Here is a 26,607-nt window from a genome sequence, read left to right on the forward strand (position 1 = left end):
GGAGCCCATTGCTGGAAAGAGCTTTGCCAGAGCAAGGATCAAGCACTGTAGGGAGTCAGGCCATTAGAGGAGTCAAGCACGAGAGCATGCAGACTCAGGGAGAGTCCAGTGCCTGAGGAAACTGTACTATACAGGAACCAAGTGCCAAAGAAAGCCATGCTTTCTCCCTGTTAGAAAAAGTGCGCTTGGTGAGAGCACAGTGCTGGAGAAAACTAGACTGTTAACAGAAGTCAAGTACTGGAGAAGCATGCTCTGCCAGAGTTCAGTGCTAGAGAAAGCCACATGAGGGTCAGGACCAGTGGTGGGTGTGCGAAAACTGTCCAAGTGCCAGGAGCCACTCACTGCAAAGGCAGCATGTGGTATGGGATCTGTGGTGTCCATACTAGGGGAGGGAACGTGGTAAAGTGTTGCAAACTGGGGTCTTTGAGCCTCCCAAGGACTTTTCACTCTGGACATGCATCTAGGGCAGAGAACCACTGGGATCTGCCCCTGAAAAACCGTGCAGCAAGAGCAAGAAAAATGAAACCTCAACAGGACCAGAACCAGGAAGAGCTTCCCCTTCTTCTTGCAACGTCCCACCAGCGCCCTCTACTGACAAACAAAGCATAACATCATGTTCTTTGCAAGGAGAAATGCATTAAAAGTCCAGCCCGTTATCTTAGAGCAGGTACTGGAGGGTGACATTTAGAGCTGAGTCAACTGATTGAAAACTGACATAGTGCCAGAATCCCCACATAGGCTCTCTGACTCATAGACTGAAGGCCAATATGACAGGAAGGCCTAAGTGAAAGCCCCTGGAACTTCCCTTGCCTACAGAGAAAATAAGCCAGTAGAAATACCACATTCCTGAGGGAAGCACAGAGATTAATGCCGCCGTCAAAAAATTAAAAAGAAGCAAGGGTGAAAAAAAAAAAAAAAAAAAAAAAAAGAAGCAAGGGTGATGACACCTATCACATGCTCATTTAACCCACCAGTGTGGCCTGTGCAGAATTCAGATGGATCTCAGAGAATGACTGTGGACTATCATAAACTTTATCAGATGGTGATTCCGATTGTAGCCGCTGTTCCCAGACATAGTGTCTTTCTTGGAGCAAATCATTATGCCCCTGGCATGTGGTGTGCAGCGATCAACCTGGCTTTTCCTCCATACCAAATGCAGCATCCCCCAGAAACAGTTTCAAAGCCACCATATATCTTCAGGTTGCTTCAAACCTATGTCAGTTCTGCTCTGCCATAATACAGTCTTCAGAGATCTTGATCATCTTGTCACTATATTGACGTTATTGGATCTGATGAGCCAGAAATAACAAGTAACACTTTAACTGCTTAGTAAGACATATGCAAACTACAAGGTGGGAGACAAACCCCACAAGACTGCAGAACCCACCACCTCCGTGAAGTTTCTGGGGATTGAGTGGTCTAGAGTACGTACAGATATCTCCTCATACAACCTACTCTCCTCTAAAAGAGGCACAGTGCTTAGCAGGCCTATTTGTATTTTGGAGGCAACATGTTTCTTCGATAGGGTTATCTGTAAGGCTGCTAGTTTGTTTGTTTGTTTCTTTTTCTTTTTCTTTTTTTTTTTTGAGACAGAGTCTCACTCTGTCACCAGGCTGGAGTGCAGTGGTGCCATCTCGGTTCACTGCAACCCCTGCCTCTTGGGTTCAAGCAATTCTTCTGCCTCAGCCTCCCGAGTAGCTGGCACGACAGGTGCACAACACCATGCCCAGCTAATTTTTGTATTTTTGGTAGAGACGGGGTTTCACCATGTTGGCCAGGATGGTCTTGATCTCTTGACCTTGTGATCCGCCTGCCTCAGCCTCCCAAAGTGCTGGGATTATAGGCATGAGCCACTGCACCCGGCCTTTTTTTTTATTATTATTATTTTATTTTTTATTTTTTATTTTTTTTATTTTTTATTTTTGAGGCAGAGTCTTGCTTTGTCACCAAGGCTGGAGTGCAATGGCGTGATCTCAGCTCACTGCGACCTCTGCCTCCCGGGTTCAAGAGATTCTCCTGCCAAGTAGCATCCCAAGTAGCTGGGATTACAGGCGTGTGCCACAACGCCCGGCTATTCTTTGTATTTTTAGTAGAGATGGGGTTTCACCATAATGGCTGGGCTGGTCTCCAACTCCTGACCTCAAGTGATCTGCCCACCTCAGCCTCCCAAAATGCTGGGATTACAGGCATGACCCACGGTGTCCGGTCTATGCTGCTAGTTTTTAGCAGGGACCGGAGCAAGAGAAGGCTCTGCAGCAAGTCCAGGTTGCATTACATCACATGCTGCTCTACCGTGTGGTGCTTGAGATCCAGCAGATGCGGTAACACTCAGTGTCCATGGCAAACAGGAATGCTACACGAAGCCTCTGGCAAACACCAGAGTAGAATAATCAACTCCTTCAACACCAACTTTTTATTTTATTTTATTTTTTTGAGTCAGGGTCTCACTCTGTCACCCAGGCTGGAGTGCAGTGGCATAATCACAGCTCACTGCAGCCTCAACCTCCCAGGCCCAAGTGACTCTCCCACCTCAGCCTCCCAAGTAGCTGGGACTACAGGCATGTGCCACCACGCCTAGCTAACTTTTTCGTTTTTGGTAGAGACAAGGTCTCACTATGTTGCCGAGGCTGGTCTCAAACTCCTGGTCTCAAGCAATCCTCCTGCCTCAGCCTCCCAAAGTGCTGGGATTACTGGCATGAGTCACGGCACCCAGCCCAACACCAGGTCTTGCTACATTGTCTTCCTCTCCCTCCATTAGTGCCTATGACCTCCTGGAGTATCCCTCATTTTACAGAAGAGTCTGCAAAATTTGCTGTCATGGCCTTGCAATGGCCGGAATTTTGACTCGTATGTTTGATTGTTTGCTATGCCTGGCATGAGAAATAGTCAGAAGTATAGACCTGTACTAACGCATGGCCATTGCTCCTGATTTGGCTGGATGGCCAGGGATTTGGAAGGAACAGGATTGGTGACAAGCAAGTTTGAGCTCTTGTAACGTTTTTTTAAAAAACAGACCTCAATCAATTTTACTTCAGTTAAAACCATTTCAGCCAGGTGCGGTGGCTCACGCCTGTAATCCCAGCATTTTGGGAAGCCAAGGCGGGCAGATCACAAGGTCAGGAGATTGAGACCATCCTGGCTAACACGGTGAAACCTTGTCTCTACTAAAAATACAAAAAATTAGCCAGGTGTAGTGGCACGCACCTGTAATCCCAGCTACTCAGGAGGCTGAGGCAGGATCTCTTGAACCCGGGAGGCAGAGGTTGCAGTGAGCCGAGATTGCACCATTGCACTCCAGCCTGGGTGATAGAGCGAGCCTCTGTTTTTTTTTTTTTTTTTTTTTTTTGAGACGGAGTCTCGCGATCTCGGCTCACTGCAGGCTCCGCCTCCCGGGCTTACGCCATTCTCCTGCCTCAGCCTCCCGAGTAGCTGGGACCACAGGCGCCCGCCACCTAGCCCGGCTAGTTTTTTGTATTTTTTAGTAGAGACGGGGTTTCACCGTGTTCGCCAGGGTGGTCTCGATCTCCTGACCTCGTGATCCGCCCGTCTCGGCCTCCCAAAGTGCTGGGATTACAGGCTTGAGCCACCGCGCCCGGCCGGAGCCTCTGTTTTAAAAAATAAATAAATAACATTTCATCCAGGGACTGGCTTGATCTTCTCTCCTCTGGTTTCTGAGTCCCTTAGATGGGCTGTAACTTTTCTTTAATTATTCAATACTTTATTTACTATTAGCAGTCAGAATAGTATATTAGGTTCTATCAAACAGAGGCAAGTGGTGTAAGGCAAGTTTCACCTTGAGTGGCCAGTGTGTTCTTTAGTTAGGTATACCATAACAAGGTACCACAGATTGGGTGCCTTAAACAATAGAAATTTATTTTCTCATAGTTCTGGAGGCTGGAAGTCTAAGATCAAGGTGTCAGAAGGGTTGGTTTCTTCTGAGGCCTCTCTTATTGTCTTGTAGATGGCCTTGTTGTCCTTGGGTCTCTACATCGTCTTCACTTTGTATACGTCTGTGTCTAAATTTCCTCTTAAGTGCACCAGTCGTATTGAATTAGAGCCCACCCTAACAACTTCACCGTAATTCAATTACTGTAACCTGCATGGACCTTGGGAGACTGAACAAATGGGGGCGAATGCGGGAATAAAAGACAAAAGAGTATATTTGGAAGAAGTGGTCAGAGGGCACCTTGCCTCTAGTGGACAAGGGCCCTGAGCATTTTTTTTTTTTTTTTTTTTTTGAGACAGAGTCTCGCACTTTGGCCCAGACTGGAGTGCAGTGACATGATCTTAGCTCGTTGCAAGCTCTGCCTCCTGGGTTCACACCATTCTCCTGCCTCAGCCTCCCAAGTAGCTGGGACTACAGGCGCCCGCCACCATGCCCAGCTAATTCTTTGTATTTTTAGTAGAGACAGGGTTTCACCGTGTTAGCCAGGATGGTGTCGATCTCTTGACCTTGTGATCTGCCCGCCTCGGCCTCCCAAAGTGCTGGGATTACAGGCGTGCCAAGGGCCCTGAGCTTTACACAGCCCTCCAAATTTATTGGTAAAAGAGATAACGAGAAAGGGGGGCTGGTTGTCGGGTAATTGTCAGTCAGCTGTTTGGTTCACAGCAGGCTTGTGAGACTGCATCCTTCGAACAATAGGCGCTAGATTTCCCAGTAGATAACTTCAAGGAGCCCAGCCAGGGAGTGATGGCCCTCAGCAAACCTTTTGGTGGCAGGCACAGTGTGAGTTTGCTCACATCCTGCATTCACGGTAAACAGTTTGCTGTTTGATCATATAGCCTCCAGTGGAATGCTGAGTTGGTCACAATCCCTGTGGCCTTTTCAGCTCCCAATGAATTCTCTTTAAAACCCTCTCCAAATACAGTCACATTCTGAGGCGTCAGGACTTCTTCATATGAACTGGGGAGAGGGGGCAGGAGATACAATTCAGTCCACAACACCCAGTATTGAACAAATTTGCAGACCACTATCTGACTATAAAGGCATGAGTAGGAAGCCTTACCTACAGGGTTTTTCAGGTGCAGGCAGGCATCTTTCCTCAAGTCAGTCTACCTGTGCAGCTTCCTTCTAAGTCCTCCAAGGTGAGCAGATTAGGTCAGTTCTCCCAGGGCTGCATGTTTATATGTGGTTTCTGGCAGGGGTGGGAGAGATGAGGGAGACCATTAATTATGGTCTTTGATATGGTTTGGCTGTGTCCCCACCCAAATCTCATCTTGAATTGTAGTCCCCATAATCCCCACATGTCATGGGAGGAACCCGGTGGGAGGTAATTGAATCATAGGGGGTGGTTACCTCCATGCTGTTCTTGTGACAGTGAGTGAGTTCTCATGAGATCTGGTAGTTTCATAAGGGGCTTTTCCAACTTTGCTCAGCACTTCTTATTATTGCCACCGTGTGAAGGAGGACATGTTTGCTTTCCCTTCTGCCATGATTGTAAGTTTCCTGAGACCTCCCCAGCCACGCTAAACTGTGAGTCAATTAAACCTCTTTCCTTTCTAAATTATCCAGTCTCAGGTATGTCTTTAGCAACGTGAGAACAGACTAATACATCTTTGTTCTTCTTCAGTGCTGGACCATGTTTACCCATCCATAGTCACAGGCAGTGACTTGACAGGCTTCCCCTTGTAAAACTTGGAATTTGATGGCCGGGTGCAGTGGCTCACGCCTGTAATCCCAGCACTTTGGGAGGCTGTGGCAGGTGGATCTCTTGAGGTCAGGAGTTTGAGACCAGCCGGGCCAACATGGTGAAATCCTGTCTCTACTAAAAATATAAAAATTAGCCAGGCATGGTGGCGGGTACCTGTAATTCCAGCTACTCGAGAGGCTGAGACAGGAGAATCGCTTGAACCTGGGAGGCAGAGGTTGCAGTGAGCCGAGATCATGCCACTGCACTCCAGCCTGAGTGACAGACCAAGACTCTGTCTTAAAAAAAGAAACAAAAACTAAAACAAAAACTTGGAATTTGACGGTGTAGAACAGAACCTAAGTTCTTAGGCAAAGGTTCACTTCAAGGGGAAAAACAGAGGAAGGAACAGGTATATAGATATATGCTTTATCCTTCCTAATAACTCCATTCCTTCCTAAGTAAGTCAGGAGGTGGGGAAAGGTCAGTAGTGTTACCGTAGATCTCTATCTACATAAAAGTAAACATCAGGAGTGGGGAAAATGTGTTCTTTCCACCAGTATAACGCAAGACAGCTGACAGAACCCTCTCCTGGAGGGACTCCCAAGTTCTCTCCAGCTGAGCTCTTTCATGAAACAAATATATTTGTTCCCTATTGCTGCATAACAAATTACTACACATTTAGCAACTTAAAGCCACAACCATTTATTATCTCACCGTTCCCTAAGTTCCACTGTATGGGCCTGACTGGGTTCTCAGCTCAGTCTTGCAAGGGCAAAGTCTAGGTGTTGGCTGAGCTGGGCTCTTATCTGGACGCTTTGAAGAAGAATCCACTTCCGAGCTCATTTAGGTTGTTAGCCAAATTCAGCTGCTTGCTGGATGTCGGGTAGTGGCAGCTCTCTGGAGGTCTCCGCATTCCTCAGCACGTGGCTGCCTCCATCTTCAAGTCAGCAATGGCTCAAATGCCCCTCATAACTTCCTGTTCTGCTACCAGCTAGAGAAAACCTTGCTTTTTTTTTTTTTTTTTTTTTTTTTTGAGACGGAGTCTCGCTCTGTCGCCCAGCCTGGAGTGCAGTGGCCGGATCTCAGCTCACTGCAAGCTCCGCCTCCCGGGTTCCCGCCATTCTCCTGCCTCAGCCTCCCGAGTAGCTGGGACTACAGACGCTCGCCACCTCGCCCGGCTATTTTTTTGTATTTTTTTACTAGAGACGGGGTTTCACCGGGTTAGCCAGGATGGTCTCGATCTCCTGACCTCGTGATCCGCCCGTCTCGGCCTCCCAAAGTGCTGGGATTACAGGCTTGAGCCACCGCGCCCGGCCGAGAAAACCTTGCTTTTAAATGGCTACCTGACTGGGTGATAATCTCAGTGTCTTATATCAACTGACTTGGAATTTTAATTAAATCTGCCAGATCCTTTTGCAGCAGCACCTAAATTAGTGCTTGACTGAATAACCAGGGGACAGGAATCTTGAGGGGAGCATCTTGAGAATCCTGTCTGTCACACCAGGGAATCCCACTCTTTGCCCCAGACCCTGAGAGAAGACAGTTCCTCTCTACCACAGGTTTGTCAGATTCTAATCTAGCCCAGTAGACAAGTATGTGGTGCACACTCTCTCCTCTAGAGAGGCCACAGTCAGCTCTTCAGCTCATTCATACGTTCTTAGCAACTTTGTATGAACTGGAAACAAGCTGCCCTTTCCTTAAAACAATGTACTGTTACCTGTTGGAAATCTGTTGCGCTAACTATACAAATCTCTTGTTTACCTGGTAGTGAATGGCACCCACCCCCAGGAGCTGTGAGTGGCCTTGATCTCAGTGTGGGCTCAAATACACCCTGTGCATTGTAACCATTTGCCCACCCTGGCTATTGTCATGGAAACATTTTTTCCCAGAATCTTTCTGGCATTCTTCATTGATTTATCTGTTAACGATTTGGGGAAAATTGAAATAAAATGACTATAACTTCCTGAAAATGCTATAATGCATTATTAATACCCAGAAAAGAAAACATTTTGCCACTGGTCTGATCTAATCTGTTCGGGGTTTTTTGTTTGTTTGTTTGTTTGAGACGGAGTCTCGCTCTGTTGCCCAGGCTGGAGTGCAGTGGCGTGATCTTGGCTCACTGCAGCTTCTGCCTCCTGGGTTCAAGCAATTCTTGCCTCAGCCTCCTGAGTAGCTAGGACTACAGATGAGTGCCACTAAGCCCTGCTAATTTTTTGTATTTTTTGTATTTTTTTAGTAGAGACATGTTGGCCAGAGTGGTCTCAGACTCCTGACCTCAAGTGACCCACCCGCCTCGGCCTCCCAAAGTTCTGGGATTACAGGCATGGGCTACTGCGCCTGGCCTAATCTGTTTATTTATATTTATAAGCAAATATCCAAAATCCTCCAAGGAGCAAACCCTGAAGTAACTGGAATATTAAGGCAATAATGACAGCCACTAATGTTACTCAGTGCCTCTATCTACCTACCTACCTACCTAGCTAGCTAGCTACCTACCATCTATCTCTGATCTATATGTGTATACTATATACACACACACTCACATAATCTCATTTAATCATCATATTCCTTTTGGGTAGGGATTATTATGCCTACTTATACAGATAAGAAAACTAAGGCTTTGTAATGTTATATTATTTGCCCAAGGTCACAGATAAGAAGAAGCTGAGTCAGGATTCAAACCTCTGTCATCCATTTCAAAGCCCATGCTTCTAACCACTTCGGTAGAGATTAGCCGTGGAGATGAGCCGAGTGCCTGTGCTGTGAATTGAGACCTTGGGCTGTTCTGTGGTGAAGCCAGTGGCCCAGCCTGGGACAGGAAAGAAGCCAAGCCTGGAATGTCCCGGTTCTATTCATGAAAACAGCCTGAAGGGAAAAGTATGGGGGGGAATTGTTTGTGGCTAAGATAGCCAGTGGGACTTGGAGAGAAGTCCATAGAGGAGGAAAAATTGTAGGGCCCTGCGTTGTACATCATGTCTCCAGTGGCTGGCACCTCGTTGGGGCTCAGTTAGCATGTGCCAATCAACTGACTGACCACCTGATCAGCCAGACAGCATGCCTGGGAAAGCTCCTCTCGCACTCTGCTTCTCTAATGTCTGTTCCTGCTACCACCCCCTGCCCTCTTCAATAAACTAATTCATTTGAATCATGTCCTATGCCGCAGGCCCAGTGCCAAGTGCTTTATCTGCATCTTCTTATTAAAAGTCCTCAAAAGAACACACTGATAGATTATTTAATATCTGAGATGCTTCTAGGCTGGAAAGAAATAGCCACTCCCTGCTGTACTGTTTACTTATTAGACTCCATTTAACAAAAAAGAAAAAATTAAAAGCCATTTGTTCCATAGGGGATTTGGGCTTTGATCACAAATTTGACCAACTAAAGTATCTTAAGGGCCAGGCGCAGTGGCTCACGCCTGTAATCCCAATACCTTGAGAGGCCAAGGCGGGCAGATCACCTGAGGTCAGGAGTTCGAGACCAGCCTGGCCAACATGGTGAAACCCCATCTCTACTAAAGATACAAAAATTAGCTAGGCATGGTGATGGGTGCCTATAATCCCAGCTGCTCAGGAAGCTGAGGCAGGAGAATCACTTGAACCTGGAGACTGCAGTGAGGCAAGAGGCTCCATTGCACTACAGCCTGGGCAACAAGAGCAAAACTCCACCTCAAAAAAAAATATTATCACCTTTGTCTTTGTACCACTACCCCGATATCCTTGAAAATATCCTTACTTTCTGGAATCAACAGGATGCTATAGACCCATGCTGATTTTTCTTGTCTCAAGAAATGTAAGCAGCTACCTTCCAAGAACTCCTGGTTATTTTAATGGTAAACACTATTAGGCACCAAAAACTGGGCATTAAGGATGTACATAAGTGTTAGTAGGGTGGCAAAGTTTCACTCAGTGACGAGAGTTGAAAACGAAAATTTTAAAGAGATGGAGTCAGCCAGGCACGGTGGCTCATGCCTGTAATCCCAGCATTTTGGGAGGCTGAGGCAGGTGGATCACGACGTCAGGAGTTTGAGACCAACCTGGTCAAAACGGTGAAACCCTGTCTCTACCAAAAAAAAAAAAAAAAATACAAAAATTAGCCAGGTGTGGTAGCACGCACCTGTAGTCCCAGCTACTCAGGAAGCTGAGGCAGGAGAATTGCTTGAACCCGGTAGGCAGAGGTTGCAGTGAGCCAAGACGGCACCATTGCACTCCAGCCTGGGTGACAGAGCAAGACTCTGTCTCAAAAAAAAAAAAATTATACAGAGATGGAGTCTTGGCCAGGCGAGTGGTTCACACCTGTAATCCCAGCACTTTGGGAGGCTGAAGTGGGTGAATTGCTTGAGCCCAGAAATTCAAGACCAGCCTGAGCAACATGGCAAAACCCCGTATCTACAAAAAATACAAAAATTAGCCAGGCATGGTGATGTGCACCTGTAAGTCCCAGCTACTTGGGAGGCTGAGCTGGGAGGATTGCTTGAGATGTGGAATTTGAGGCTTCAGTGAGCCATGATTGTACCACTGCACTCCAGCCTGAGCAACAAAGGGAGACACTGTCTCAAAAAAAAAAAAAAAAAAAAAAAGACAGGGTCTCACTCTATTGCCCAGGCTGGAGTGCAGCAGCGTGATCATAAGGTCTCCGCAGCTCAGACCTCTCAGGCTGAAGTGATCCTCTCACCTTGCCACCCACCCCCAGCAGCCAGGACTACAGGCACATGCCATCATGCTGGGCTAATTTTTTAATATTTTGTAAAGATGGAATCTCGCTATGTTGCCCAGGCTGGGCTTTTTCGTTTTGTTTGTTTGTTTTGTTTTTGAGACAGACTCTTGCTCTGTCACCCAGGCTGGAGTGCAGTGATGCGATCTTGGCTCTCTGCAACCTCCACCTCCCAGGCTCAAGCGATTCTCATGCCTCAGCATCCCAAGTAGCTGGGATTACAGGTGCCGCACCACCATGCCCAGCTAATTTTTGTATTTTTAGTAGAGATGGGGTTTCACCATGTTAGCCAGGCTGGTCTCGAACCCCTGACCTCAAGTGATCCGCCCACCTTGGCCTCCCAAAGTGCTGGGATTACAGGCGTGAGCCAGCATGCCTGGCCCCAGGCTGGTCACTCTGTTGCCCAGGCTGGAGTGCAGTGGCATGATCTTGGCTCACTGCAACCTCTGCCTACTGGGTTCAAGAGATTCTTCTGTATCAGCCTCCCGAGTAGCCGGGACTACAGGCGCCCATCACCGTGCCCAGCTAATTTTTATATTTTTAGTAGAGACGGGGTTTCACCATGTTGGTCAGGCTGGTCTTGAACTCCTGACCTCAGGCGACCCACACGCCTCGGCCTCCCAAAGTGCTGGGATTACAGGTGTGAGCCACCGCGTCTGGCCAAAAATTTTCTTAAAGGTAAAGTTTTATATTGGTTTTCCAATTTAACATATCCCTGATGGCCTGTGGATGTACCAACCACACTGACAGAATCATCTGAGGCTGCCATTACGGTTATCTCCGTCTTAGAGCTTAACAAGAAGTTATGTAGCTTGCCCAAGATTACACTACAGGTAATGGTTGGAATTAGGATTCAAACCCAGGACTGTCTAATATCAGAAACTGTGGTCTTACAGGTTTCCTACAAGGTCCTGCCTCACCCTCTGCCTGCTGTCAAAAATACACAACTTAATCGCTTGCAAAAGACTTTCCACCAACTTGCCCCATTTGGAAGTCATAAACGGAGCAAGTTTGTGGAAAGTTAGTGAGATGAGGAGAAGTGGAAACAGTACCCAGATTCTTCTTTTCTCCTTACAGGATTCGGGAGTGAGAATGACGAGGAGAGCCCTCCACGAGAAGGGGCTGAAGACAGAGCCCCTAAGGAGGCTCCTGCCCAGGAGGGGCCTCCGGACAAATGCCCGGCCCAGTTCCACAGCGGTGCCGGACACCAGAGCTCCCGGGGGAGGCAGCAAGGCCCCGAGGGCACCCAGGACGATCCCCCAGGGTAAGGGGAGGTGAGTGGGCTCCCCAAGCAAGCCAAGGCCCCTAAAGCCTCCCTTGGCTGCCCCAAGATCCAGCCACTACCTGTGCCCCGAGGGCGGAAAGAGCTTCCCAGCTCACCCACCGCGGTAACATCTGGGGCAAGCGGCCCTACACCTGCCCGAACCTAAGGCCACAGCATCCATCTGGCTCACCACTGGCGCCCAAATGCGCGGGAAGGGCTTAGGGCAGAACTTGGACCACATCCAGCGCCTGAGGCCGCCTTGCTAGAGGCCCAGGGGAGGGGTGCATCGGGCTGCCTTGCCCGTCTCCTCACGCACCCACGCGGCCACCCGCCCAGTGGCCCGAGTGTGCCATGCGAGGTGCCTGCCACCCCAAGAGAGGCGCCGAGTCCCGAGTCCTGCCGGCGCTGAGCCTCCGGGTCCATAGCAGGCAGGGGCCGTGTCGGGGACAGGCGCACGGTACCCGCCAGCCTCACGCCTTCTGCAGCACAACGCGACGCCCACGTGGTGCCCAGACGTCCACGCATGCGTTGAGGCCCGCGCACGCGCAGAGACCCCGGCGCGGAAGCCACCCGGCACACCAGGGCTTCTGTACGCCAGCGCCGGGGGACCTCCAGCGCCTAAGGACATACGGCAAGTGCTTCCACCAGGGTGTCAGCCTAGCAGGCCCACCTGGAAACCCGCGTGGAACAGTAGTGACCTTTCAGCCCAGACGCCTGCCTCGCGCTACGGAACCGTGTGGAGGCACGGAGACTTCTGGGGCAGCCCTGAGCTAGTGGCCTAACCTACCTGGAAAATCCTAGCCCAAGAAGCAGTGCGAGTGAACCTTTTGGGTGGATCCAAGGCCCTTCACCAAGCTCTCACTTCCTGACTTCACTGTTGGGTCTGTTGTACTAGGAAATAATAACGCCTCCCGTTTATTGAGGGTTTACTCTGTACCAGGCATTGTGAATGATGTAATTTAGTTCTCACTGCATCCCCGTGGCATGGATATTCTCATTATCTGCATTTTGCAGTGGAGAAATTGAGTCTGAGAGGTTAAGGAACCTGCCCAAAGTCACACAAGCCAGTAGGTGGCAGAACCAGAATTCAGATCACAGGCCGGCCTGCCTGCCTGCCTGCCTGCCTGACTCCACAGCCAGCACTGCGGTGCCACTTCCCGTGCATGGGGCACGGCGGGGTTAAGGCCGTGGGTTAACAGGGCCTCCATTTATGGAGAGCATTCATTTTTCTCTGGTGAATTATAGAAAACGCTTTTTACACTGAAGTGAGCAGATACTCAGATACTCCCTGGGATGAAAGTTAACATTTGCACCAATGATTGAGATGACACACAAATTTCACGCTTCAAGCCAATGCTTTAGGCTCAGCCCATGGAATTCTGGAGTGACCTTTTCTGAGTCATTACCAGGGTGATGTTGGTGAAGGAGGCTCCACTCCAGGACCAGCTCCTGTGTAGAGCCTTCCTGGAGGCCAACAAGGATGACCTCTCTCCATTTGCCATCCACTGGATTGTCTGGGAAGTTCATCCAGTTCCTCTGGGCTAAGATTTCCAAGTTCCCAAAAGGGAACCTAACCTTCAGGAGTTGGGAATGAAAAATTGGAATTTGGGGGAATTCCTGAAAGCATGTTGTTCTGTATTTTTCTTTTCTTTTTTTTTTTTTGGAGACAGAGTTTTGCTCTTGTCACTCAGGCTGGAGTGCAGTGGTGTGATCTCAGCTCACTGCAACCTCCACCTCCCGGGTCCAAGTGATTCTTTTGCCTCAGCCTCCCTAGTAACTGGGATTACGGGCATGTGCCACCAACCACACCCGGCTAATTTTTTGTATTTTTAGTACAGAGAGGGTTTCATCATGTTGGCCAGGCTGGTCTCAAACTCCTGACCTTAGGTGACCCACCCACCTCAGCCTCCCAAAGTGCAGGGATTACAGGCGTGAGCCACCGTGCCCGGCCACTTTCTGTATTTTTTAATAAATAAGAAATACACATTTAGTAGTAGTTACAAAGAACTGTAGGCCATAGCAAATATTCAATAACTGAAAAATGCCAATGAACATTATTGGGTAGTGTTTAAATAACAAGATGTTCAAATATTTGACAAGATTAACAACACTACACAGAATCACGAGTTGAAATTGCCAGTTTAGGCTGAGTATGGTGGCACGTGCCTGTAATTACAGCACTTTGGGAAGCCAGAGCAGGAAGGTCTCTTGAGTCCTGAGTTTGAGGCTATAGTGAGCTGTGATTGCACCACTGCACTCCAGCCTGGGCAACAGAGCAAGACCCTGTCTCTTAAAAAAAGAGAGAGGGAGAGAAATTGCCAATTTAAGGACTTATTTGTTTCTAAAACTTGTTATTTATTAGAACATCATTTGTGGGATTTGTATAAAATACACTGCACATAAACATTAATATTTGTGAGAATGATTTGCTCTTAACAGCAGAGAGAGCCACCAATATACTTTTCGTGTGTCAACAGCTACAAAAAGTATTTTGATTACTTATCTCCTAGGTACTCTTGTCCCATATTCTGGAACTGTCTACCTTAACTTATTTATTTATTTTTTTGAGACAGTCTTGCTCCAGCTCCCAGGCTCAAGTGCAGTGGCGTGATCTTGACTCACTGCAACCTCCACCTCCCGGCTTCAAGCAATTCTTGTGCCTCAGCCACCCAAGTAGCTGGGATTACAGGCATGTGCCACCATGCCCAGCTAGGTTTTTTGTAGAGACAGGGTTTTGCCATGTTGGCCAGGCTGGTCTTGAACTCCTGACCTCAAATGATCCAACCGCCTCAGCCTCCCAAAGTACTGGGATTACAGTACCTTAACTTTAGACTCCGTGTGTCAACGTTGCCTTCTCTTGCTTTCAACTTGACATCGGTGGATTTCTTTAAGCCAGGAATGCCTCTATGTTGATTGTTAAGCATTAATTCTCACAGGAGAATTATAATGCTTTTCCCCATTTTCCCAGTTTCTTGACTGATCATTTTTGAGATTCAGAAGAACATACAGGGCCGGGCGCGGTGGCTCAAGCCTGTAATCCCAGCACTTTGGGAGGCCGAGACGGGTGGATCACGAGGTCAGGAGATCGAGACCATCCTGGCTAACATGGTGAAACCCCATCTCTACTAAAAAATACAAAAAAAACTAGCTGGGCGAGGTGGTGGACGCCTGTAGTCCCGGCTAGGCCGGAGCCTGAGGCAGGAGAATGGCGTGGACCCGGGAGGCGGAGCTTGCAGTGAGCTGAGATCCGGCCACTGCACTCCAGCCTGGGCTACAGAGCGAGACTCCGTCTCAAAAAAACAAACAAACAAACAGAAGAACATACAGATTTCCTGATAAATTCCAGGAGGGATTTCCTGCATAGAAACACTACTTTGGGGCCGGGCACAGTGGCTCATGCCTATAATCTCAGCACTTTGGGAGGCCGAGGCAGTTGGATCACTTAAGGTCACCAGTCTGGCCAACATGGTGAAACCTCATCTCTACTAAAAATACAAAAAAAAAAAAAAAAAAAAAAAGCCAGGCACGGTGCTGTACACCTGTAGTCCAAGCTACTCGGAAGGCTGAGGCAGGAGAATCGCTTAAACCTGGGAGGTATAAGTTGCCGTGAGCAGAGATTGTGCCACTGCACTCTAGCCTGGGTGACAGAGTGAGACTCTGTCTCAAAAAAGAAAAAGAAAGGCCGGGCGCAGTGGCTCATACCTGTAATCCCAGCACTTTGGGAGGCCAAGGCAGGCGGATCACAAGGTCAGGAGTTCGAGACCAGCCTGACCAACATGGTGAAACCCATCTCTCCTAAAAATACAAAAATTAGCAAGGCATGCTGGTGCATGCCTGAAATCCCACCTACTCAGGATGCTGAGGCAGGAAAATTGCTTGAACCAGGGAGGCAGAGGTTGCAGCGAGCTGAGATCCCACCACTGCACTCCAGCCTGGGTGACAGAGGGAGATTCGTCACACACACACACACAAAAAAAAAAAAAACGGAAAAAGAAAGAAAAAGAAACACTACTCTGGGCTGAGCAGCGTCGGCAAGTCAAGTCTGCTTCTGAAATTTTGCCTAGAACATTCAATCTTGCCTTTTTGGTTTCGGGGCCTCAGAGCCAGAGAATCCAAGTATGGATCCTAGCTCTACCAGTTCCTGGTGGTGAGAGCTTAGGCAAGTCACTTTACCTCTTTGAGCTTCAATTTAATTGGTAGAATAATGTGTGGGAAGTCAATGCTTGCTTTGCGAGGCAATATTGTAGGAGGGTTAAGAGTGTGGCTCTGGAGTCAGTCAGTCTGAGGCTTGAATCCTGGCTCCATTACTTACTACCTCTTTGATCTGAGGCAAGTTACGAGCCACTCCATTTTTCTCTTCTGTAAAGTGGTGGCACTGATTGATCATTGTGGCAAACATCATCTTCCTAGAGTTTTCATGAGTTTAAATTGGATCACATATGAAAATGCTTAACACAGAGCATGGTACATTGTAAGTGCTTGATAAACACAAACCACTGTAGCTGTTACCTGCTGTATCTACCTCTCCGGGCAGTCGTGAGGATGAAAGGGAGGCTGTGTTGGGGAAGTGCTTTCTAAGCTGTGAAATGGTAGCCACACACTTCTCTTGCCTTCAGAGATGGGATGGTCCAAAGCTACGGGCAGACATTAATGGTATCCCCAAGTAAGGGGCCTGAGAATACTTACCTATATCCACAGAAGATAGCTGTGTTGAGGCGAGTGTCACCATGGGTGGCCGGAAAACAGTGCAAAATGCTCTCAGCTGAGGGATAATTGCAGTCATGAGGGCAAACTCTGGCATGGTATGACTTGGGGCACCCTTGGGGACAGGGAGAAAACCGATTTTTGAGAAGGAGGCTTTAGAGGAAGGATCATGTTAAATGGAACCTGCCCACTGTATGTTTTTGTTTTTGTTTTTAATTAGGGGCCGCATCAGAGGAAGGGGACATGTAATAGAAGGTGGGTGGAGGGCTCTGACTTTTGTCTGAAACTGCTATTGGTGAAAGGTTGAACTTAGGACACATTCCTGTGAACTGGAACCAGTGCACCCCCTCGCGCTGTGCATGCACCACGATGTCATTTGTTTCCTAGACCGTAGACCAAATATGGCTCAAAGGGCTCCCAAAGAGGATCGCATGTCATTCTGACAGCAGCCCCCTCAACAACGTACAGATGAGGGCTTGGAGTCCCGGGAAGTCATGTCTGTTGCCCAAGGTCACTCAGCTGATATTAATATATTATGAAGTCAGGATTCAGACACAGTCCAAGTTCTTTTTGTTTGTGTGTTTTTTGAGCTGGAGTCTCGCTCTATCATCCAGGCTGGAGTGCAGTGGCACAATCTCAGCTCACTGCAACCTCCACCTCCCAGATTCAAGTGATTCTCGTGCCTCAGCCTCCCGAGTAGCTGGGACTACAGACGTGTGCCACCACGCCCGGCTAGTTTATAGACCAAGCTCTTAACCCCACCAGCCTGCCTCAACCACCAGGTGCCAGACTGCTGATCTTGAACAAGGAAGAAGAAAATCCAAATGTATGAGGTTTCAGTGCCTAAATGTCCTCCTTTCTTGCCTTTGGTAACAACTTTTTCTGTCTCAGAATATCACTGCTACTTCTCTGGACACTGCTTCTTTGCTTCCAGGGCTGTTTTTCTTGCTTAGCCCTAAGTCAGGCTCGTTTGGGCCCTGTCCTTAGACTCTTTCTTCTGCATGGGTCTGTGAAAGATCTCCTTTATGTGCGCAGCTCCAGCCGTTGGTCCTCTCAGTCTAACCCAGACTGCCCCTCTGAGCGCCAGCCTGAGCAGCCGGCTGCCTCCTTGACATCCCCTCTCTGGGTCTCCTGCATGATGTCTCCCATAACACGGCTTGCCTCCCAAGTGCTACCTCCTCCCTGCCATGGCCTCTTGGTTCCAAATTGCGGTGTAGTGGTGGGGAATTTAGAAAGCCTTTGAAGACGAAACCTCTTGAATGAGTTCTCAGGGCTAGAGATAGACCACAGAGCGTGTTCTCTGAGAGCTACCAACAGTCTGGGGATGAACTTGGAGAGTGGAATTCACCATTTAATCAGTCAGCTGGCTACCGAATGCCCAGCTGCGTGCCAGGTCCAGCCGCTGGGGCGGAAAGATGCATTCATGAGTAGAACAGACAGGATTCCTGGCTTTAGGGAGCATCCAGGCTGTTGGAGAAGACAGACGTCATGCAGTCCCCCAAAATACACTCTTATAAACTGTGATAAGTGTCATGAAGGAAAAGTTCTTGGTGCCATAAAAGCATATTGTAGATCTAAATTAGATTAAGGTAGTCAAAGAAGGTCATTGTGAGAAAGTGACAATTACGATCTCCTGAGATCTGAGTTGGGGAGGAGAATTCCATAGACAGGCAAGAGTAGGCCCAAAAGACCCAGGAGCGGGAAAGAGCTTGGCATGGTGGGAAAACTGAAAGGCAGTCCGTGTAGTGGGAGCTGAGCGTGCAGGGAGATGGGCTGAGATAAGGCCGGGTGGCCTGGGCAGGGGTGATGGCAGAGCCTCGTGGGCCACAGTAAGAAACCTGGAGGTTTTGGGTTAACTTTTTTTTTTTTTCTTAAATTTGAGACAGACTCACTGTGTCCGCAGGCTGGAGTACAGTGGTGTGATCTTGGCTCATTGCAACCTCTACCTGTGGGGTTCAAGCGAGTCTCCCACCTCAGCCTCTCAAGTAGCTGGGATTACAGGCACCCGCCACTACACCTGGCTAATTTTTGTATTTTTAGTAGAGCGAGTGTTTCGCCATGTTGGCCAGGCTGGTCTCGAACTCCTGACCTCAAGAGATCCACCCTCCTTGGCCCCCCACAGTGCTTACAAATCCCCAAAGGGATTACAGGCATGAGCCACTATGCCCTTCCTGGTTTAACTTTTTATTTGGAAATAATTTCAAAGTTACAGAAAAGTCTCAAGAATAGTACAACGGACACCTGCATAGCCTTTGTCCCAGATTCATCTGGTGTTCACATTTTACCCAATTTCTCTGTCACTGGCTCTCTCTATTCAAGGTATATGCAGATGACTTTGAGTCCAGTCTAGTTGAGACTAAGTTGCAGACCTCATGTTCCTCTACCCCTAAATAGTGTGTGTTTCCTCCCACAGTACAGTTATCCACTGCATTAAATTTCACACTGATCCAATGTGGTATCTAATTTACCTCCCATCTTGTCACTTGTCTCAGTAATGCCCTTTAGATGGCGTTTCTCCTCTAGCCCAGGATCCAGTCTAAGAGTGATGTATGGCATTCAGTTGTTGTCTCTCTCTAGTATCCCTTAATCGGGAATGGTCAGCCTTTCTTTGTCTTGCATGGTGTTGACTTTATTGAAGAATTCAATCTTCCCCTTTATTTTAATAGAACATTCTTCATTTGGGGTTTGTCTGCTGTTTCTTCATTATAATATATGGGTTATGCATTCCTGGCTGGACGACCGTGTAAGTGATACTGTGTCCTTCTCAGCGTAACAGCTAAAGCCATACATGTCTATCTGTTCCTCCTTGGTGATTTTTTTTTTTTTTTTTGGAGACGGAGTCTCGCTCTGTCGCCCAGGCTGGAGTGCAGTGGCCGGATCTCAGCTCACTGCAAGCTCCGCCTCCCGGGTCTATGCCATTCTCCTGCCTCAGCCTCCCGAGTAGCTGGGACTACAGGCGCCCGCCACCTCGCCCGGCTAGTTTTTTGTATTTTTTAGTAGAGACGGGGTTTCACTGTGTTAGCCAGGATGGTCTCGATCTCCTGACCTCATGATCCGCCCGTCTCGGCCTCCCAAAGTGCTGGGATTACAGGCTTGAGCCACCGCGCCCGGCCTATTTTTTTTATTTTTATTTTTTTTTAAACAGAGTCTCACTGTGTTGCCTAGGCTGGAGTACAGTGGTGTGATCGCAACTCACTGCAACCTCTCCCTCCTGGGTTCAAGCAATTCTCCCTGCCTCAGCCTCCTGAGTATCTGGGATTACAGGTACCCACTACCATGCCTGGCTAATTTTTGTATTTTTTAGTAGAGACAGGATTTTGCCATGTTGACCGGGCTGGTCTTGAACTCCTGACCTCAGGAGACCCTCCTGCCTCGGCCTCCCAAAGTGCTGGGATTACAGGAGTGAGCCACCACGCCCAGCCCCTCCTTGGTGATTTTAATTTTGATCACCAAGTCAAGGTTATCTGATTTCTCCAATCTATAGTTACTATTTTTCCCTTATAACCAGTAATCTATGAGGAGGTATTTTATAACCATGACTATATCCTATTCCACATCAAAAGTTAAATAGATGAGACTAACACCTATTGATGATTATTGCCTAAGAATCACGATGGTTACAGAATAGTAACTCAACCCCAGGACTCCCTCCACATTTATTAGTCAACACTTGGCATTCTTCTGTCCACTTATTTATAGATTCACTATTCGTAGGAACTCTTGGATTTCTATTATTTTCCAATAAATTTTACAATTAGTTATTAATCTTAATTCTTTTGGTGCTCAGATTGTCCCAGATTTGGCCGCTGGAAGCTCCTTAAAACTAGAAGCCTGGATTTCATCCCAGCTTCAGTGGAGTGGCATGATTCAGTTTACAGATAAGATCACCCTGACTGCTGTGTGAGAATGCACTTATAGGGGCACAGATGAGGAAGCAGGGAGACCCTTGTGTAGTCCAGATGGGAGATGTGGCTTAGATTAGGGTTGTGACATACAGGGGGAGGGAATGGATAGAGGTAAGAGAAACATTGGAAGCCGTGTGCGGTGGCTCACACCTGTAATCCCAACACTTTGGGAGGCCAAGGCAGGAGGATCACTTGAGGCCAGGAGTTTGAGACCTGCCTGGGCAACATAACAACAGCCTGTCTCTTTAAAAAAAAAAAAAAAAAAAGGTAGAATTAGTCAGGCATGGTGCTGTGCACCTGTAGTCCTAACTATCTGCGAGGCTGAGGTGGGAGGATCACTTGAGCCCAGGAGTTTGAGGCTCCAGTGAGCCATGATTGTGTACTCCAGCCTCGGTAACAGAGTGAAACCCTGTCTCTAGAAGAAAAGAAAAACATTGGAGGTAGAATCAGCAGGACTTAGTGGTGGACTGAACGCACAGTCAGAGAGGGCAGAGTTGAGAGCTACCGGAGCAGCCGGAGCTGCTCTGGGGTTGGATCGGGGGGGAGGTGTTAGATGCATTGAGTTCGAGGGGTCTGGAACATCCAGTGTTCTCCGGCACCCAAGTGAAGGGGTCAGTGAGACAACTAGACTCTGGAGCTGACACAGAAGTCCAGACCAGAAGTAAACTTAAGGCCATGAATCCATGGTCTTGGATGAAATGTTGTAAGGGGAGAAAGTGGACTGATATGGGAGTGCACTGTTTGGGGGTGCAGGGGTCCATGGCCAGAATTTGCAATGGAGAGGTAGGTGGGGACAAAGGCACACGGCGCCTGGAGTGTCAGGCCGAATGCTGAGCGCTGGGGAGCCCACTGAAGAGTCCGGAGCAGGGCAGTGAGTGACAGGTGTGATTGGCGTTTCAGGAGGACTGTTCTGACAGCCAAGTACAGATGATCTGGGGGGCCGTGGCAGTGGTTGATGCTGTCGTCCCTTCTAAAGTAAATCTGCTCATCTCTTGCCCCTGGAGGTGGCTCAGGTGGGTCACCATGCCTGAATGCCCTCTCCTTGTTCATCTGGGCAAAAAAACGATGATTATAACACCTGTCTCAACTGCACTCACCAGCCCCCGGTGATGTGACAGCAAACCTGTGTCTCCCTGCCTCATTGCGGCTAGAGCCACACAACCTGCTCCCAGGACCTTTTCCCAGCCAGGTGTAACACAGCAGGTGTGAGTGTGCACAGGCTGGTCCCCAAGGCTTGCTGGAGTCTGTTTGGGGACCATGATACTCTGCCCTGGCATACTTTGAGTTCTGTGTGGTCTCTGTCATTCAGGCCACTGCTCATTCAAACCTGTATGTTGTCCTCTCCCACCCCACACGGCCCATAGAGGGTGGGTTTAAGCCGGAATGAACATCCTGGGGTGCAGGCATCCAGGAAGTCTGCAGTCCTGCCTACGGGGTGCTGAGAGCCCCTTGGCGGTACACGGATAACCAAAGGCAGAAACTGTAAGAGACCAGAGGGAGGGGCAGGTGCTCTGGGAGCCCAGGAAAGGCCAGAGTGTTTCTGGTTGGAGAAATCAGGGTCGTTCCCAGAGAAGATGGCGTTTGAACTGGGACGTGAGGAGAAGACTATTTTCCATTTCACACAAGAAATATTTGATTATTCAGTAAAAAGAGGAAATAAAAAAAATCAGACCAGTCTGGCCAACATGGTGAAACCCCCCCTCTACTAAAAATACAAAATTAGCCAGGAGTGGCAGGCGGGCACCTGTAATCCCAACTACTTGGGAGGCTGAGGCAGGAGAATCGCTTAAACTCGGGAGGCGGAGGTTGCAGTGAGCCGAGATCATGCCACTGCACTCCAGCCTGGGGGACAGAGCAAGACTCCATCTCAGAAAAATTTAAAAAAGGAAAAAGAAAAAGAGGCCAGGCACGGTGGCTCACGCCTGTAATCCCAGCACTTTGGAAGGTCAAGGCGGGTAGATCACGAGGTCAGGAATTTGAGACCAGCCTGGCCAATATGATGAAACCCTGTCTTTACTAAAAATACAAAAATTAGCCGGGCACGGTGGCAGGTGCCTGTAATCCCAGCTACTCGGGAGGCTGAGGCAGGAGAATCACTTGAACCTGGGAGGTGGAGTTTGCAGTGAGCCGAGATCATGCCACTGCACTCCAGCCTGGGCGACAGAGCAAGACTTCCTCTCAAAAGAAAAGGAAAAAGAAAACCAGTCAAAGCCCCACTTCCTCATATGTTATTGACATTGTCAACACAGCCATTATAGGTTGCATAACAATCCATTAGGTGGATCCTGCATAGTTAGTCCTCTTATCATTGGACTAATTCATTCCAGGCCACAGGACATGGGCTTCTGGCCTGTGGCTGGGCAGTGGGGCCAGATGCAACTCAGGAACTGGTGCTTGAGCCCATCCACTCATTCTTCCACTCAGCAAATGTCTATTAAGAACTCAGTGCCTACCAGGCCCTGTGGATCCAACGAGTATCAGGACATGGTTCCTGTCCTGTCAAGTCTACTAGTAAGTGAGTCATAAGTGAAAAGAATTAGTTGTAGAGCAACCTGTAGAGTGCCACAATCGAGGCACAGGATGTTCCAAGATGCGGTGATGACATAGACACAGGAGCTTCAGCCCTGGGAGCAGGAGAGGACACCAGGAGGAGTCGAGGAGTGAGAGGGGACAGGCCTGATGACACACGCCAGGGGACCAAGCCCCCAGGGATGCCGCCAAGTGTGTCTCTGTCCACAGGCAGAAAGCTCATCCCACCGCCTCTCAGGCCTCTGAGTGTTTGTTTTTTGTGTTTTCTATTTCAAATATTCCCTTTCTCCCATTTTTGGGGGGACTGTTTTTATACTACTTTCCAAAACCTCAACTTGCATGCATGCTTAATTCATTTGTGTTCTCTTTTTGACACTAAAAGCATTTAATGCTGTTTTTACCTCTGCATATAGCTTTGCCTGTTAATCCTACTTTTTAAATTATTTTCTAAATAGTCTGCTTTTTAATTTTTTTAATTCTTGATTTACATCTTGTCCTAAAGATAATTTGAGATGCTACTTACATTTCAAAATTTCTAAGTGGTGTGTTTTACATTATTGTTAGTTGTATTGCATTTTGATCCGAGAATGGTTTCTAGAATTTCTACTTTTCAAAATTTACCAAAATACTCTGTAGCTTAATAATTATTTACTTTTGTCCACTGTCCATGAAACTTGAAAAGAAGGTGTACTGTTTGTTTTCAGGGTAAGAAATGTATATGTTCATATCTTCTATGTCCTTATTTATTTTTTGATTACTTGTTCAGAAAATGTGTTAGAATATTTCCAATAAAACTGTTCTCATGTTTTTCCTTGTATTGCTATATATTTTATTTCACAGTTCTTTGTTGTTTATTTAACATAAGAAAAAAAAAAAAGGCCGGGCGAGGTGGCTCACGCCTGTAATCCCAGCACTTTGGGAGTCTGAGGTGGGCGGATGACGAGGTCAAGAGCTCGAGACTATCCTGGCCAACATGGAGAAACCCCATCTCTACTAAAAATATAAAAATTAGCCAGGCGTGGTGGCACATGCCTGTAATCCCAGCTACTCAGGAGGCTGAGGCAGGAGAATCGCTTGAACCCAGGAGAAAGAGGTTTCAGTGAGCTGAGATCTCGCCATTGTACTCCAGCCTGGGCAACAGAGCAAGACTCAGTCTCAAAAAAAAAAAAAAAAAAAAATTAAACCCATTCAAGGCTGGGCCCAGTGGCTCACACCTGTGATCCCAGAACTTTGGGAGGCCCAAGTGGGTGGATCCCTTGAGCTCAGGAGTTTGAGACGAGCCTGGGCAACATGGCGAAACCCCTTCTCTAACAAAAAATACAAAAATTAGCCGGACGGGGTGGAGTGTGCCTATAGTCCCAGCTACTTGGGAAGCTGAGTGGGAGGATCATTTGAGCCCGGGAGGTAGAGGCTGCAGTGAGCTGAGATTGCACCACTGTGCACCAGCCTGAGCGACAAGAGCAAAGCTCCATCTCAAAAAAAAAAAAAAAAGAAAGAAAGAAACAAAATTAGGGCTGGGTGCGATGGCTCACGCCTGTAATCCCAGCACTTTGGGAGGCCGAGGTGGGTGGATCACAAGGTCAGGAGATCGAGACCATCCTGGCTAACACAGTGAAACCCCCATCTCTACTAAAAATACAAAAAATGGCCAGGTGTGGTGGCTCACACCTGTAATCCCAGCACTTTGGGAGGCCAAGGCAGGCAGATCACAAGGTCAGGAGATCGAGACCATCCTGGCTAACACGGTGAAATCCCATCTCTACTAAAAATACAAAAAAATTAGCTGGGTGTTGTGGCGGGTGCCTGTAGTACCAGCTACTCAGGAGGCTGAGGCAGGAGAATGGCGTGAACCCAGGAGATGGAGCTTGCAGTGAGCCGAGATTGCACCACTGCACTCTAGCTTGGGCGACAGAGTGAGACTCCGTCTCAAAAATTAATAATAATAATAATAATACAAAAAATTAGCCGGGCGTGGTGGCAGGCGCCTGTGGTCCCAGTTGTTCGGGAGGCTGAGGCAGGAGAATGGTGTGAACCCAGGAGGCGAAGCTTGCAGTGAGCTGAGATTCCGCCACTGCACTCCAGCCTGGGCGACAGTGAGAGACTCCATCTCAAAAAAAAAAAAAAAAAAATATGGGCCGGTTCTTCCTCGTGCTTGGCATAGAGCTCCTGCAGCTGAGCCTGGGTCATCCCTGCCCTGCCCAGCCCTGGGTGCACCCTGCAAGGCTCCTTCTGGTGTCCCTGGAACATGGGAGGCTGCTGAGTGTGAGTGGCGGTGTCTGGCAGGAGCTGGGTGGCAGGGAGGGCGTCCATAGCTGCAGCCAACAAGGGCAACAAGCCCAGGGTCCAGAGGAGTATCCGCTCTGCTTTGTGGCAGACCATGATACAGAGGGCTCCCGTGTTGCTGTCGGTTGCTGCGGGTGTGAACGAAGGGGGATGAATGCAGAAATGAAGACAAAGATAAAAATATCTATTTTGAAAGGAGTCAGGGGGCTCCTTGCTTCTAGTGAACAAGGGCAGCCGTGAGCTTCCACAGCCCTTTGTATTTATTAGGTAGGAAGAGCAGGGAGGGAGAGGTAACTGTTGGTCACTTGCTTGATTTATCACAGGTACACATAATTTCTTTCTTTGTACAACAGGCTTCAGATGTTCTTATAGGTAATCACAAGGAACACTGCACTTGGGGCCCGACGGCCCTCAGCACTCCCCCCCGGGGCAGATGCCAACACCCTGCTTTCATGAGAACAGTTTACCGTTTACTCATATAGACTCCAGTGGTATACTGAGTTGTCACAACCCCCATTTTCTCGGCCTGTAACACTCCCAGAGCCACGTCTGCTTTGATGAGAAGCTTCATGACTCGGTGATCATGGTCACCCAGGACAGCGACAGCAGCTTTCTGGTCAAGGTTGGCCTCCTGAAGATCCTGTGCAGATATGAGATTACCTTCGCTCTGCCCCCCGCCCAGTGCGCAGGCTGAGCAAGGACATCCGCGAGGCACCTGTCCCCAACCTCTGCATGTCAAGCTCCTCAGCGTCGTACCTGTCCCTGAAGGTTACAGTGTCAAGTGTGAGTACTTGGCGCACAGAGAGGGCATCCTCAAAGCAGAGATGCTGCCAGCCTGCGAAGGTGGCGCCGGCGCCTCTGTGCGCATGGTGGTGCAGGCGGGCGCCAGAGGCGGACACCACTGCGTGCCCACCTGCGGGATGGTGTCAAGGGCTCGCGCGCAACACCGGAATAAGACTCGCAGCACAGCCACTGGAACGGCTTTGACTGAGGCCTCTGCCCACCCCAGCCCCCAGCCTTAAACCCCACCTGGTCCCCGGGACACGCTGTGTGATGGTGGGTTCCTCGCCCCTCTCTGGGGTGGGCATGGAGTGGAGTGGCCCTGGTCAGCCTCCCATCTCTGCCTTCATTCCTGCCACCACCCTGCCTCTCCCGTGTCCTCTTCCACTTCCTCCTCTCCGTGTGCCTCAGGCTCCTGTCAGAAGACATGGGTTGAGCCCACAAGGAGACTGTCTGGGGAAGGGATGGGGAGGGTGTGTGGTGGGTTCTCCCCACTGCCCACCCCAAGCCACAGAGGCTCCAGCCAGGGTCTGGGAGAGGACGAAGCTTGCTCTGTGATGTCGTGGCCCCATCACTGCTGCTGCTGCCTGGTATCAGCCACCTCTCCTGCCCCTCCCTCTTCTCCACTGCTGTGCACACTGAGTCCCCACCTCTCACCCCTCCGGTCTGTGTTACTTGGTTTTTAAGTGACTGATTGGGATAGAACCCTACAGAAATAAAACTTCCAGTGGATACGAAATTATATATATATGGGCATGGTGACTCATCCTTGTAATTCCAGCACTTTGGAAGGCCAAGACAG

At 48.7% G+C, this 26,607-nt stretch overlaps 1 protein-coding gene and 1 pseudogene across 1 annotated transcript in view; both read left to right on the top strand.

The window, feature by feature from the left end:
- BCL7C (BCL tumor suppressor 7C) overlaps nucleotides 1–12,529 on the top strand; it is a 64,982-nt gene extending 52,453 nt beyond the window's left edge. The window contains exon 6 of the mRNA XM_025370386.1: nucleotides 11,418–12,529. Within this exon, the coding sequence (XP_025226171.1) occupies nucleotides 11,418–11,618 (201 nt within the window). The 3' untranslated portion in view covers nucleotides 11,619–12,529. The remainder of the gene's footprint in view (nucleotides 1–11,417) is intronic.
- Nucleotides 11,956–26,016, top strand: LOC112613884 (annotated as a pseudogene).
- The last annotated feature ends 591 nt before the right edge of the window (nucleotides 26,017–26,607 follow it).

The sequence above is a fragment of the Theropithecus gelada genome, chromosome 20, assembly GCF_003255815.1.
Source record: "Theropithecus gelada isolate Dixy chromosome 20, Tgel_1.0, whole genome shotgun sequence".
NCBI lineage: Eukaryota > Metazoa > Chordata > Mammalia > Primates > Cercopithecidae > Theropithecus > Theropithecus gelada.